This window comes from Phytophthora infestans, genomic scaffold, assembly GCF_000142945.1.
Source record: "Phytophthora infestans T30-4 supercont1.16 genomic scaffold, whole genome shotgun sequence".
Taxonomy (NCBI): domain Eukaryota; phylum Oomycota; class Peronosporomycetes; order Peronosporales; family Peronosporaceae; genus Phytophthora; species Phytophthora infestans.
Window position 1 is genome coordinate 1,346,476 of NW_003303743.1, and position 13,456 is coordinate 1,359,931.

Sequence of the window (13,456 nt, forward strand, 5' to 3'; positions counted from 1 at the left end):
GCGCTGAAAAGTTTGCAGCGGCAGCAGCGCTGATCATCGACCAGCGTTTTGTTCGGCTTCTTGGGCGGCATTGCAAAAGGAAGAATGAGCCTTGTGTCCGTGGTGCCGCTGTCACTAAGCGACACGTAATGTAGAGAAAAAAAAGTGAGGCATACGATCGTGGGAGAAGTCGATGAGTTGATCTATCGTGAGCGAGCAGCAAACTAGCTGTAAACCCAACCGTTTGTTATGTGAGCGACAGGTAATATTAAGAAGGTTTGCGTAGAAGAAGAAGCAAGCGCTTGTTTCCCGTGTTTTACGCGACTGACGCGTACCAGAAAATGACCATTACGCTTCCAAAGGCGCCCGACGGCCGCACACGAGCGATCACGGTCAAACCACAGCAGCTACCCTTCGTCTGTGCCGTCGGCTCCACCGTTTATAAAGTTCAAGGTGAGACTCTCCACTCGATGGTTGTTATGGACTGGAAATCCAAACAGAGCGTCGTCAACAAACCGCAGCAAAGTTATCTGCTCGTCTCCCGCGTAACATCACGACATGCACTGCTCGCGTTAAAGCCATTTACCGACGACCTGGCCGCGTGGTCAAAGCCGCCTGCATCTGCACTAAACGAAGAAGAGCGGCTCTGCCGCCTCAGCAACATTACCTTGGAAAGGTTTCAGCAATCGCTGTCCGCTAACGCGACCACCACCACAACCGAAACGGGCCTTCCGGATAATACCGCCTTCACTCCGTCTGTTCTTTAAATCATGAAGAGTTAGTACTCAATACTCAAGCTGTCCATCTTAACGAATCGTCACCAACCTTCTTGTTTCTACATGTATGTAACATGGAATAGTGAGCAGCGGAACCACAGTGTCCTAGTTGAGGCAGTTGCATACACAACGTATACGCTATCCCTCGACGTCTTCCCATCGACTTGTCAGCTTTGCTGTTATCGAGCCGCACCAAGTCACCCACGTTGCCGATTCGCTGCTGCCAAACTGCACAAAATACCACTTCTGCACGTCAACATTTCACCATTGCTAAGTGACGACGTTGCTCGTGGCAGCTTGGCCTTCAATTGCCAGCGTCCAGCTTGTTAATGCATGCCGTTGTCGTTAGACACACACCGTCCAGCCACCATTACTACCGCATCGCTCCATAATGCTGGCCACGCGTTTCTGACCCATGCCATGGTGGCAATGCTGTTGAGTCGCGAGCTTCTGCAGTTTAGCCTTCGCTTCCCAGCGTCCTGCTCTCTACTGACTGCCTGCCGTCGGTAATCGCCGATGTGCCTGATGTACTCATACACCGTTAGACGCGCTGCTAACCCACGCCATCATAAACCACACCGCTGCAGACCCGCGAGCTTCTGCACGACTTGACCTTCGCTAGCCAGCACCCCCCCCCCCCTACTCCGTCATGATCGCCGTCTATCTTTGATTTGATTAGCTCAATTGCTTTGATTGGCTCAATCGCAGCTGGGCCGATATACCGGTACATCAACAGCTAAAGCGTCAGCGTTTTATGTTCGTTTACCGGTATCTACCGATTTCTGCGGTATGTTTATGTTGCTTGCACGTTTCCCGTTGTTGCTCGTACAACCAGTAAGTTGCCCGCTGTCGCAGCAGCGTTGCTGCAGCGCCGTCGCACGAAGGTCGTTTGGTCATGCTCAAAAGGACGCGACGATGAGTAAAAATCTGGCGGAAACTATTTCTAGCTTACGATCACTGCAGTTCAAACAGTGGTTTGACGCCGAATTGAAGCCCAATGACATTATACTGGGAATACCTCAGAATGAGTAATGGACAGCCCACACAGGATTAATTGCGTGAGCGTAACGTAAATGGGTCAACGTTCGGACAACATCCAAAATATCGTACTTAGTATGTGATTAGACTGGAAAAAGCAAAAAGACGTTATTCTTTCGGTTTGTCAATCTGCGCCAGTGGCTCCGTCAGCGGCGACGTTGGTGGCGGTGAGAGCGCAGGCGGCAATGGCAGCAGCGATGTAAGTCTTTATTATTGAGTTGGTTAGTAGAAGAAGTGGAGAAGCAGATGATGGTTTTTTGAGCGGGCTAATGCTAACGTGATTCTTTCGGTTTGTAAATCTGCGCCAGTGGCTCCGTCAGCGGCGACGTTGGTGGCGGTGAGAGCGCAGGCGGCGATGGCAGCAGCGATGTAAGTCTTTATTATTGAAGTGGTTAGTAGAAGAAGTGGAGAAGCAGATGATGGTTTTTTGAGCGGGCTAATGCTAACGTTATTCTTTCGGTTTGTCAATCTGCGCCAGTGGCTCCGTCAGCGGCGACGTTGGTGGCGGTGAGAGCGCAGGCGGCGATGGCAGCAGCGATGTAAGTCTTTATTATTGAGTTGGTTAGTAGAAGAAGTGGAGAAGCGGATGATGTTTTTTTGAGCGGGCTAATGCTAACGTTATTCTTTCGGTTTGTCAATCTGCGCCAGTGGCTCCGTCAGCGGCGACGTTGGTGGCGGTGAGAGCGCAGGCGGCGATGGCTGCAGCGATGTAAGTCTTTGGTTTTTTTAGCATCTTTTCGTCCATCCACTGAGCTAACTGGAGCAGATGCATGTGCAGCCGCCGTTGGATATACGTACCAGCAACATCTAGCTCAAGATTTTACGTAAACATGAAGGAAAATGACCCTTACCGTTAAAGTAACAAATTGTTGTTTGATTTGACAAACTGTACGTAACGATAAAGGAAATTGACCATACAGTTGGAATCAACATCAACGGCAATCTGCAATTTACAGTCATGGCAAAACGACGATATGCCAATGCAGCTGAAGATGAGTTATCTTGTACAGGAAACCCTGATGCAATTCAGGCCACTGCAGCGCAAGAAACAAAGCGTCAACGAAAAGCTCAGTACCGCAACGGGACCTCCGATGAAGCTTGAACCTGACGTGAAGAGACGCAAAACCAGCTAAGCGTTGGCAGTTTTGGTTGATACCAAATACATTGCCCAGCCTTTAATTCTACTTTGCTATTGACAATTATGCTAACAACCGTATCAAAAAAAAATTAGCCATCTTAATGTTAGCTTTCCGAACCTTTTTTGTCGAAGAATGTCTGGGATCACCTCCCAGTCGCAGGGCAGAGACAGCAAATGTCGACATATTTTTAAAAATATGTATTCCCAGTGTAAGTCGCAGACGATCTAGTTAAGTTGCTCGTAAAACGGGCGAACGAGGTGAACGGCCGCGTCTCAGGCGATTATAATTACTTCTACGATAATTACTGGCGAAACCTTCTCAAGTCCATGGGAGTCGATAAATACTGCTTGTTCTACACTCGCATACTTGCTTGCACGTTGTTAGACTTGATCAATGTCATGACTTAAAAAAAAATCAGTTTCTTCGATGATATGAACTACTTCACAGCTAGAGCGAGCTAATCATGTAGCTTTTTTATCGATAGACTCCACAACGAAGAAGAGAAGGCATTCAGCTGGGAAAGCATTTTTTGTCGAATAGTAAGTGGGTCTTGCCACCATTGTGAGTCTAAAGAAAAAGAGAGCAAGGAGAACGCGCGGCTGAAGCTGACGCAAATCAAAATAATTTGCAGCGTCGGAGATCTCCGCTTAACAAAAAGGCAACTTCAAGATATCAAATGAACCAGCACAGCCTAATATTTTAGTGGCACAACCATCGCGCTGCGTCAGCAGAGCGTGCGAGCAGAGCGCAGAAGCCAAGAACCTACCCCGGCCATTCAGTCACCTCGATGCCGATCTGCATAACCTCCGCTAGCTTCAGCTGAACGAGGCATTTCAAGTCTGTGCAATCAATTAGAGTCTGCATGTGTATGGATATTGTGCAGCTGTTCTGCTTTCAAGTGGTGTTATACATTTTGTGCAACTGGTTGTTCGCTGCGGGGGCTAGCTATCTAGGTGAGAGCGGATGGGCAGTGTCGATAAAGCGCAGCCGACCCATTCAGTTCTCCAGCACGACGCGGTAGCGCACAGTGCCGTTGCGCACCATTTGGATGCCCTCGTTCACCTTGCTCATGGGAAGTTTCTGAATCACAGGGCGTACGTTCTTCTTGGACGCCACATCCAGCATGTCCTTGATGTCCTGGATGCTGCCGATGGCGCTGCCCTTAAAATTGAGGCCCTTGGCTACGAGCGGGAACGGCTTGAACTTGATCTCGTCATTGGGCAGACCCACCATGATCACAGTACCGTGCACCGCCAGAAAGCTCAGGAACAGCGTGTAGGGCATGTTGTTGGCGTCGGCTGTGATCAGTAGAATGTCAACCGACTTGGCTGCGTCCGCCGCCTGCTTCTCGTCCGTGTACACGACGAACTCATCTGCACCGAGACGACGGATCTCCTGCTCCTTACTGGCTGAACGGGAGAAGGCCACCACTGCAGCGGCACCCATAGCCTTGGCGAACTGGATGCCCAGGTGGCCCAACCCTCCAACGCCCACGATACCAACGCGGTCACCAGGTTTGATACCAACCTCCTTGAACGGAGTGAACACGGTGGTGCCGGCGCACAATAACGGTGCGGCCACGTCCGACGGGATGTTGTCTGGGATCTTGAACGCGTACTCGTGCGTGACGCGAATGTAGTCTGCGTACCCGCCGTACGTGATTGCGTCGTCCGTCTTGCGGTATTTCGAGTTGTACGTGCCCACGTGGTGGCGGCAGTAGGCGTCCTTGCCGTTGGCGCATTCCTTGCACGGATCGTCCGGGAACTTGTTGAGGCAGGCCCACACTTGCGCACCGACACCCACACGGTCACCCACCTTCATGCCCTTCACTTGGTCGCCGGCCCAGCGTCACTTCACCGACGATCTCATGGCCGACCACACACGGATACATGGTCTGACTCCAGCCGCTGTCCATGGTGTGTAGATCGGAGCCACAGATGCCACAGTGCGAGATCTTGATCTCCACGTCCTCAGGGCCAAGAGGACGCGACTGGTACTCCCATGGCTTGGCTTCCTCGCCCGTGGCGAATGTGGCGTACGCGTGCACGGTCCTCGGGGCAGTCGACATGGCTTGTGCTGCAGTTGACGCTGGTTTTGTGATTGACTTGTCAAGTGTCGATCAAAATCGGAAATGGAAAAAAGGTAGTCCGACTCGGAGTCCAAGCTAGTAGCACTGCTCTACCAGGGCAGGTATCCTGCGTGGCTGGGCTCACCGTCGCATAGGAAGCGGTGGGTTTGGCTGAACACAGCTTTGGTTGCCCTGTCATGCCATGATCGTCTGCTTCAGCTTGGGTAACCAAATCGGTTTACAGATGGAGTAACCCCTTGTCTTACAAACACCAAGTCATTTACTTGGGACACTCTGCCTCGAGATGGTGGTTGACGCGCCCAAAACGAACGAGAGACAGGCTGATCGGACCGAATTTGGGCGTAGGGCTTGGGATCAGGATCACGGCCTCCGATTGTTTACACAGAGGGCATCCATGCCCGATCTTGTAGAGTCTACGATGTACACACCGCCAGCCACGGAAATGAGTGACACCACTGTCGGCTTCGGGCTAACAAGTCGAGGTCTGGCAAACGCTGCGAACACGGGTGCCCACGCGAATCGATAAAACTTGGCTCTTCAATAACATTCCAGTTGACATGTGAGTCGTTCGGTGGCTGCATTTGCCTGGCCCTGGACTGGTACTCAATAGCACAAACGCTATAGCAGAAAGAGCCCAAGTTGAGACAACGTCTTAAACTTTACCAGGCATCTACTAATATCGGTTCAATAGAATATCTTATTTCTCTTTCTCTTCATAAAAGCACAAATTGCTACTTGTATTTTATTGCATGGGGAAACTATCATCACGTGCACGAATGCATCCTCCTCTCTAAGCTTACAGACCTAATTCTCGAGCACCACGCGGTAGCGCACCGTGCCCTTGCGCACCATGTCGATGCCCTCGTTCACCTTGGCCATCGGCAGCTTCTGGATCACCGGACGAACATTGTGCTTGGACGCCACCTCGAGCGTGTCCTTCATGTCCTGGATGCTGCCCACGTTGCTGCCCACAAACTTGGCGCCCTTCCCAACGACTTGGAACGCGTTGAACTTAATGTCATCGTTTGGAAGACCCACCATGATGCACGTGCCGCGCACGGACAGGAAGCTTAGGAACGTGCTGTACGGCATGTTGTTGGCATCGGCCGTAATCAGCAGGATGTCCACGGAGCCGACGGCCACATTCGCCTGCTTCTCGTCCGTGTACACCACGAACTCGTCGGCTCCCAGGCCACGCACCTCCTGCTCCTTGTTGTTGGAGCGAGAGAACGCCGTCACGGAGGCGGCACCCATAGCCTTGGCGAACTGGATGGCAATGTGGCCCAGGCCGCCAATGCCCACGATGCCGACACGGTCACCCTCCTTGATGCCGGCTTCCTTAAACGGCGTGAACACCGTCGTGCCGGCACACATCAGAGGAGCAGCCACGTCCGACGGAATGTTATCCGGGATCTTGATCGCAAACTCGTGCGGCACACGCACGTAGTCGGCGTATCCGCCGTACGTGAGAGCGCCGTCGCTTTTGTACTTGTCGTTGTATGTCCACACGCGGTGCGGGCAATACGCGTCGTCACCATTGGCGCACACGGAGCACGGAGCCTTTGGGTCCTTGTTCAGACACGCCGACACCAGCGCTCCGACACCCACACGGTCGCCGACCTGCAGGCCCTTGACGTCGGGACCAGCCTGCGTCACTTCGCCGACGATCTCGTGTCCCACCACGCACGGATACGTGGTCTGTCCCCAGCCGCTGTCAAGCGTGTGCAGGTCGGAGCCGCAGATGCCGCAGTGCGAGATCTTGATCTCGACGTCCTCGGCGCCGAGCGGGCGAGACTGGTACTCCCAGGATTTGATCTCTTCGCCCTTGCCGAAGGAGGCGTAGGCGTGCACGGTTCTCGGAGAGGTGAGTCGGTTGCTTGGAGTTGCTGGGTGGAGAGCAAAATGCAAAATGAGGCCGCTCGAACGGGGATCGGTCCGATCATCGGGCACGTGTGCGGGTGTTGACTAACTCATCGGTGGCGCATAAACGCATGTCAGGAATAAGTCTGCAGCTTGGACCCCTTAATTAAAAAAAACTTGCATTCGAGCTTAAAAACTTTGCAAAGAGTTTTTTTTTTACTTACCTAGTTGGCAAACCAGTCTTGAATACCGGTTTTCAGCTCTTCAATTCAGACAATCCCCTCGGTAGTCATATGTCGAGGTATTGTTTCCTCTATTCTCTCCACTCTTTTTAAAAAAGAAGATAAAAAATCAATATACGTCGTGCACCTCCAATTACGGCACCGGTATCAGTCGATACCCTGCCAGATTTTATGATTACGCGAATCGGATGCGCAATTACCTTTGCCCATCACCACCCTAGCAATTAACCTCAACGGTTTTCCCCTGCTCGCGGAGGGATGACACGCCGCATCGATCTGATTTAAAATTGTGGATCGGACGTCTTCTTACAAACACACACTTTGATTTTTACCGCCAAAGACAATGGGACATCGCCCTTCCTCCTACATGTCTCTAACTCTAGCACAAAAGCAGTATTTGTGCGAGAAGCACAAGTCAGATCCTGCATGCTCTCACTCCGAACTTGCTCGTTGGGCAACGGAGCGCTTTAAGACCTCCAAGCAGTAAAGCGCACTACCGTCCATAGTATTCTTAAGCGGTCGGCGGACGTTGCCGCCTTGCCGGATGCCTATCGCGACCGGAAGCGCCGTCGCGCGCCCGCGATTCGCGCGTCTGATGCCAAGATTATGCAGAAGATTGACGATTTCAAGACTTGAAACGGAAACGCAAATATTCAGGGCTCTACGGTACTAATGATTGCTCAGCGTGAAGGAGTACAGATACTCGGAGGCAATGCACCTAGTCGAGGGTTGCTGTACCGCTTCCAGCAGCGCACAGGGCTGTGGTTTTCGCAAGCTCCCGCCTAATACAACTGCCGTACTGCGTATGTTTTGTACTGAATTAACAAAAACAAATATCAGTGCACTGGATTTGCGTTTGTTTTTTGCTTTACGTTGTGCACTTATGCCCTGGCACTGCTGATATGGTCCGCCCTGCCGAATTGGAGGTGCACAACTGTACTGCAAACCGCAGCTCCGGTATATCGATTTTTATTGGCAGCTAAATTTTTATTATTTCGTTGTCTGCGGGTAAGAAAAAAAAATGCGATACCGGTACAATTAATTCTGGGAATACCTTTAGGTATGGACAGCCCTTACCGGATTAGTTTAACGGTGTTGCGTACTCAATGTTCGGTTTAAATGTCGGAAAATGTACAGCCCATGTTTCAATAACCATGTTTAAAACTGTTATGTATCCATGTGTGGCCATGTTTGTAATTTATTTCTCCCGCCCAATTTTTAATTACAGATCGAGCCAGCCACTCATTCTGCCACGCGGCGCACGCGCTAAAGCGCCATTTTCCTCTGCTCGGAGCGACCGAAACGAAGCCCCGCTATACATCCAGACCTGCTGTACATCCGGTAAGTACCTCTATGACGGCGTAGCGCCGTTCTCTCCCCTGCGATATACCGTATAACGCCCAGAACTGACGAGCTTTTGCCACGTGTCAGTTCCAGATTCCCCAATCGGGCAGACCACCGTACGGAACGAGTCCAGAGCCACGCATAGTGCCCCGAGCTCCCACCGCTCCTCTTCGTGCCGAGCAGGTAGCGCTGGTCAGCATGTCTTGACGCGAGATGTTGCTAACACTTAGCAAGTTGGAGAATGTATAAAAGCTGATCTTTATCGTGAAAATGCAGGTTTCGTTCGGCGGTGTAACTCATCCACGGGCTTACTGTAACTCCTGAATTCCTGACGCGTACGTGTAACGTAACTAGATGGATGTTAAAATGCTCCATGATTCACGCATGTTTTGAACATATGCTAACCATGTATGATCTGTGCTTAGGTCATTATCTATTCAGAACATGGCATGCACAAAGAAACCCGCTCCGCTTATGCTAGCCATGCAGCAGAAGACAGAGGGGCCAAGTAGCAGTGATGGGGACACTGATGTGGTTCCTGCTGCCCAGGCCACGGACAGGCTCAGTGATGAGTATCTGACCGGAAACACGCTGGAAGCAGTTGTGAGGACAAAGAGGAATATGCACAGGTTTATTCTTCGGGTAGCAAGGAGAGTTCGCCTAGTGAAAATGATGGCTCCGGGACTTCGACAAGCGCCCGATCACGTAAGCGCGCGCTAATGAAGTGTGAAGACGAACTTTTCTACGTCGAAGGCCTGAAAAAATATCATGAAAATTGGAAGAAGTTTGAAGAGTATCTGCTTTAATACCAACAGAACACGATGCCAGTGCTGGCGGTTTTTGAAACGCTAAATGTGCGACTCCGCAACCGCCAGATTAGGAAGATGAAGATGTTTGCTGGGTTACGCGACTCAGACTTGCCCTTTGTTCCCGAATCCTTGGATCCATTTAAGCGTGTGTACATCTGTACCCGTGGATGGAAGAACCGTGTTCGATCAAAAGGAAAACGGCCTGTTCACAGAATCAACTTCACCGAGTGCCAGGTGCGCTTTGTGGCACAACTTCACGAGAAAGAACGTGGAGAGTGGTGTGTTGAAGTAAAATTGGCTTTTATGGGCACAATCACCCTGTGTCGCAAGACATTTACGACGGATATCCGACGGTTCGAAAGATACCCGCCAGTTTGCCGATCATGCGCGATGTGGAGCTCATGGTTGCAGGTGGGAGTAAGCCCAGCCGCCTGTATGACCACATTCGTACCAACTCGACGCACAAGATGCAGATGCAGGACGTGTATAACCTCATTGCGAATATAAAGAAGTCAGGCTCGTAGTAAATTCAGATCATGTATACAATATAAAAAGTAACCAAGTTGTATTTTATGCAGGTAGTACGCTGTCCGACGAATACCAAGTAGCAGAACTGCTTGTGGAGCTTAGTTTGGGTGCTGAAGCTAGCGTGGCCATGGTTGAAGTCAACAGTCGAGGTCAAACTGCCGTGGTGTCCATATGCACGCAACATATGCGCAGGCTCTACAAGCGTTTCCCAGAGTTATTGCTTGTAGATTGCACCCACAAATCGAACAGGTACACTTCTTCTACATGTTTACAGCATGTTTCAGCCATTTATAAACCATGTTTCTTTGTCATGTATTAACCATGCACAACCATGTTTTTGGTGGTGCTCCTTTGCTGCTCACGTAGATACCAACTTTGCGCATTTATGGTAATGGATCTATTCGGAAACGGCCAGGCTGTTCAGCCTTCAGTAATCGAGCGGAATGCCGATTGGCACCTGCTAAAGCTTATAGACCATTTCCAGGAGGTGAATGATTGGAGAAAATGACGATGGTTATCATGGTCGACAAGGATCTGAATGAGATCGCGGTGCTAAAAAACATGTTCCCGAAGGCGCGCATTTTGCTAAGTCTATTTCACGTGACCAAGTGGCTGCGTGGTGCTATCCGCAACGACAAGAAGTATGGAGCCTATTCGAGTAGTGTGCTGAAGCAGATGGATTTCTGTGTTGCCAATATGGTTTACTCCAAATCAGAGGATGAGCTTCAACACAACGCAGGTGAATTCAAGTTGCTGTCATGTCGGGGCGAGCGTAACGAGCTGTGGGCATACTTTGACGAGAACTGGATGGCCTGCAAGGAGATGTGGGTCATGTGCTACCGAATGGATTTGCCACACTTCCGAAATAACACGAACAACCGACTGGAAAACTTTTGGGAAAGCTCAAAGTTGATTTGGATAGCTCGATGTCGATGAAACAGTGTTTGGAAGCTACCAGCACCGCAGAGAAGACGAATACGTCTCCCGAATCGTAAAGCCTGGTACCACCCGAAGCATCAACTACAGCGAGGAGATGAATCAACTGCTCGGGATGACAAGTGAGTGGTTGGCTGATGTGTTTAAGACGGAGTACACCTTTGCTATCAGCCCAGACGCTGTGAGCAGTTATGTTATCGAGGACGAAGAGCTGCACATTACGTTAAAGCGAGACGGGAGGTCTCACCGCGTGGACAAGTTTGATTGGATGTGCACTTGTGAGTTCTCTTCGACCATGAAACTACCCTGTCGCCACGGCCTGATATGTTGCAAACACGTTGCTTCTCTTCTCACAATTCCTTACGCGTCAATCCCGGACAGGTAAAACCCACGTTTTATCCATGTTTTTAGCATGTATTTTATCGATTTCTAACGATATTTGTTGTATGTATTTTCCATGCAATAACTATGTTGTGAATTGAAAGGTGGCTTCGTTTTGGCACGCTGCAAGAGGAGCTAGCCGAATTCGAATCGCCACTGCGAATCTACACTGAGGTGGACAATGCTGTGCGGAAAAAGCAGATGACTCAGCGCAACAAGTACAAGTGCGTACAGAATGTCTTCAGTAGGCTCACGTCGGAGCTAACCGACCTTCCCGACGCAAAGTTTACAGCAGCAATGGACCATTTGGAAACATGGTGGGGGAATTTGCGACAGGATGACGTCTGTTTTTCAGTCACGCGATCAAGTGTTTCAGAAATCGATCTTCCGCCAACGCAGGGAGCTGCTTCAGGTCTTAGTAATGAGCGCAAAGAAAATGACGACATGAGGAACGCTCGCGAAGTTGGTAGTGCGGATGACCAACGAACGGCTACTGCGCCTAAGCCATTCGTGCAGTCAATTACTTCGAAGCAGTTTGACACTGAAAGTACTGCCAAGCCTGTCGTCAGGCCGTTTAATCCTCGCACTCCGAAATTAGGTCGCCCAAAGCATCTTGTGCTGCCAGCACAAGATGCTTTACGAAGTGCAGACCGCAAAGAGTACAACCAAGGAGCAAAGTTGAGAAACGCACTTCGCGGTGATGATGTTGTTCGGGTAGAGGAATTTCTGAAGACTAGTAGGCCATCGCTACTGGAGTCGGCGTCGTACCTGAACACGTTCGAGACGCGTCACAACGGGCGCAAGGAAAAAAAAGGTTGAAGTTATAAAACAAGTACCCACGGAAACTTGCGTTCCGTATCGACTGCCTGAACAGTTGGTAAAGAAGGCGTTACAGCTCATCGATCGCCTGACACCGTACGGGGATGCCATGGACGTGAGTACACCCTCGGACCCAAGTGAGGAGTGTTGGCTAGCGGACATCGAAGGGGTTGGCAAGTTTACGCAGCGGCAACTCATGGTAATGCAATACTTGGGTGACATGATGAGAGATTGCACAAACAGACTGAAGTGCTACTCATGGTTGATGAGCAAGGTGGACGAACTAATCAATGACGAAGTATCAGCTTCAGTCGCAAAGCAGATAATTGGGACCTGGCCTGCCAATCGCCTTTCAGGATTTGGTGAAGGTTTTCACTTGAATCGGGCGCACTTGTATTGTGCTGGGGACGCTTGATGGTATAATGACAACTACATCCAAGCCTTTGCCAAAACGCTGGAGGTAAAGTACGACAACAACCGCATGGTCTATTTACCATAATTGAAGACACCGGCGCCAGACAAGGGCAAGCGCATTGGGCCGCGAACATTAGGTCTACTGACGGGCACCAACAAGGACTGATTGTTCATGCCGTTGAATGTCAATGGAAGCCATTGGATGTCTTGTTGTCAACCGACCGCGGCAGACTATATACTGCTACGATAGTCTCGACAAGCGCGCTTACCACAATTTACTGGAGGAGCTGGCACAGGAACTCAACCAGAGAGTTATGAAGCAGCCGTACGAGATTGTTGCTGTCCACATCCCTGTCCAGACTGACAGCAACGACTGCTGTTTGTTTGTCTGTACTTTTGGCGTCGGGTGTACAAGGAAGCTGGCAGCGACTACTCCGAGACTGGGTTGCTGCGCCGTCGCTGGGATGCGCTACGATCTGTTGTTAAGTTCAGCGACTCTTGCAAGAAGGAAGACGAGGATAACAAGTGATCAATACATGTTTCGCTCCATGTTCTGCATGTTTTCAGCGTCTTGGAGGTGTAGACGTGTCATGCGAACATTACGAAACGTAGTTTCAACCCATGACAGGTAAGAGTGCGAAGTATAGCCGACAGATTGAAAGTGCAGTCATTCTTGATTTTTCACGCCTTGCTGTCAATATGTTTCGCCATGTTTCAAAACATGGTAGGCATGTACCGAATAAATTACAGATCCTGTAAGGTTGTTCGTTATTTTTTTTTGAGAAAACATGGATGATACCTGGACATGTATTCATGATTACCATTGTTTTGATACCCAACCCTCTTCAAAAAACACGGGCTGTATCGCCAGCCTTTAAATTTTGTTGTAAGCTGATTGCTGACCAAATGTTTCAGTCATGTTGACCATGATGTCAGACTTTCTGACTGCAGGGCTCTATCGCTATAATGAGCATAAATTTAGGCAAAACGCTCGCATAACAAATGCTCTGTCGCTTATAAGAGTTTTCTCATGCTTGACAGCTAAAAATACCCCTCTTCGTGTCGAGATCGAATAGCCATGGAGAGATGGGCTTACCTAACG

The 13,456-nt window shown here is 50.1% G+C and overlaps 4 protein-coding genes across 4 annotated transcripts in view; 1 reads left to right on the forward strand and 3 right to left on the reverse strand.

Annotated features, from left to right (window-relative positions):
- Positions 1-1,652, reverse strand: part of PITG_08864 (uncharacterized protein) — a gene marked incomplete at both ends in the record, with an annotated part of 2,365 nt that extends 713 nt beyond the window's left edge. Inside the window, 4 exons of the mRNA XM_002902871.1 lie at positions 391-463; positions 647-740; positions 949-983; positions 1,532-1,652. Coding sequence (XP_002902917.1) covers positions 391-463; positions 647-740; positions 949-983; positions 1,532-1,652 — 323 coding nt within the window. The remainder of the gene's footprint in view (positions 1-390; positions 464-646; positions 741-948; positions 984-1,531) is intronic.
- A 326-nt stretch (positions 1,653-1,978) lies between these two features.
- PITG_08865 (uncharacterized protein) lies at positions 1,979-2,926 on the forward strand (the record flags this gene model as incomplete). The annotated part of the gene is made up of 5 exons (XM_002902872.1): positions 1,979-1,992; positions 2,102-2,130; positions 2,272-2,332; positions 2,442-2,502; positions 2,804-2,926. 5 exons carry the CDS (start codon positions 1,979-1,981, stop codon positions 2,924-2,926), a joined length of 288 nt encoding a protein of 95 aa, XP_002902918.1.
- Positions 2,927-3,928: 1,002 nt separating this feature from the next.
- Positions 3,929-5,000, reverse strand: PITG_08866 (mannitol dehydrogenase, putative; the record flags this gene model as incomplete). Its single annotated transcript, XM_002902873.1, has 2 exons — positions 3,929-4,761; positions 4,790-5,000. 2 exons carry the CDS (start codon positions 4,998-5,000, stop codon positions 3,929-3,931), a joined length of 1,044 nt encoding a protein of 347 aa, XP_002902919.1.
- Positions 5,001-5,825: 825 nt separating this feature from the next.
- PITG_08867 (mannitol dehydrogenase, putative) lies at positions 5,826-8,667 on the reverse strand (the record flags this gene model as incomplete). Its single annotated transcript, XM_002902874.1, has 4 exons — positions 5,826-6,986; positions 7,456-7,502; positions 7,862-7,905; positions 8,588-8,667. The coding sequence occupies 4 exons, from the start codon at positions 8,665-8,667 to the stop codon at positions 5,826-5,828; spliced, it is 1,332 nt and encodes a 443-aa protein (XP_002902920.1).
- Positions 8,668-13,456: the final 4,789 nt, after the last annotated feature.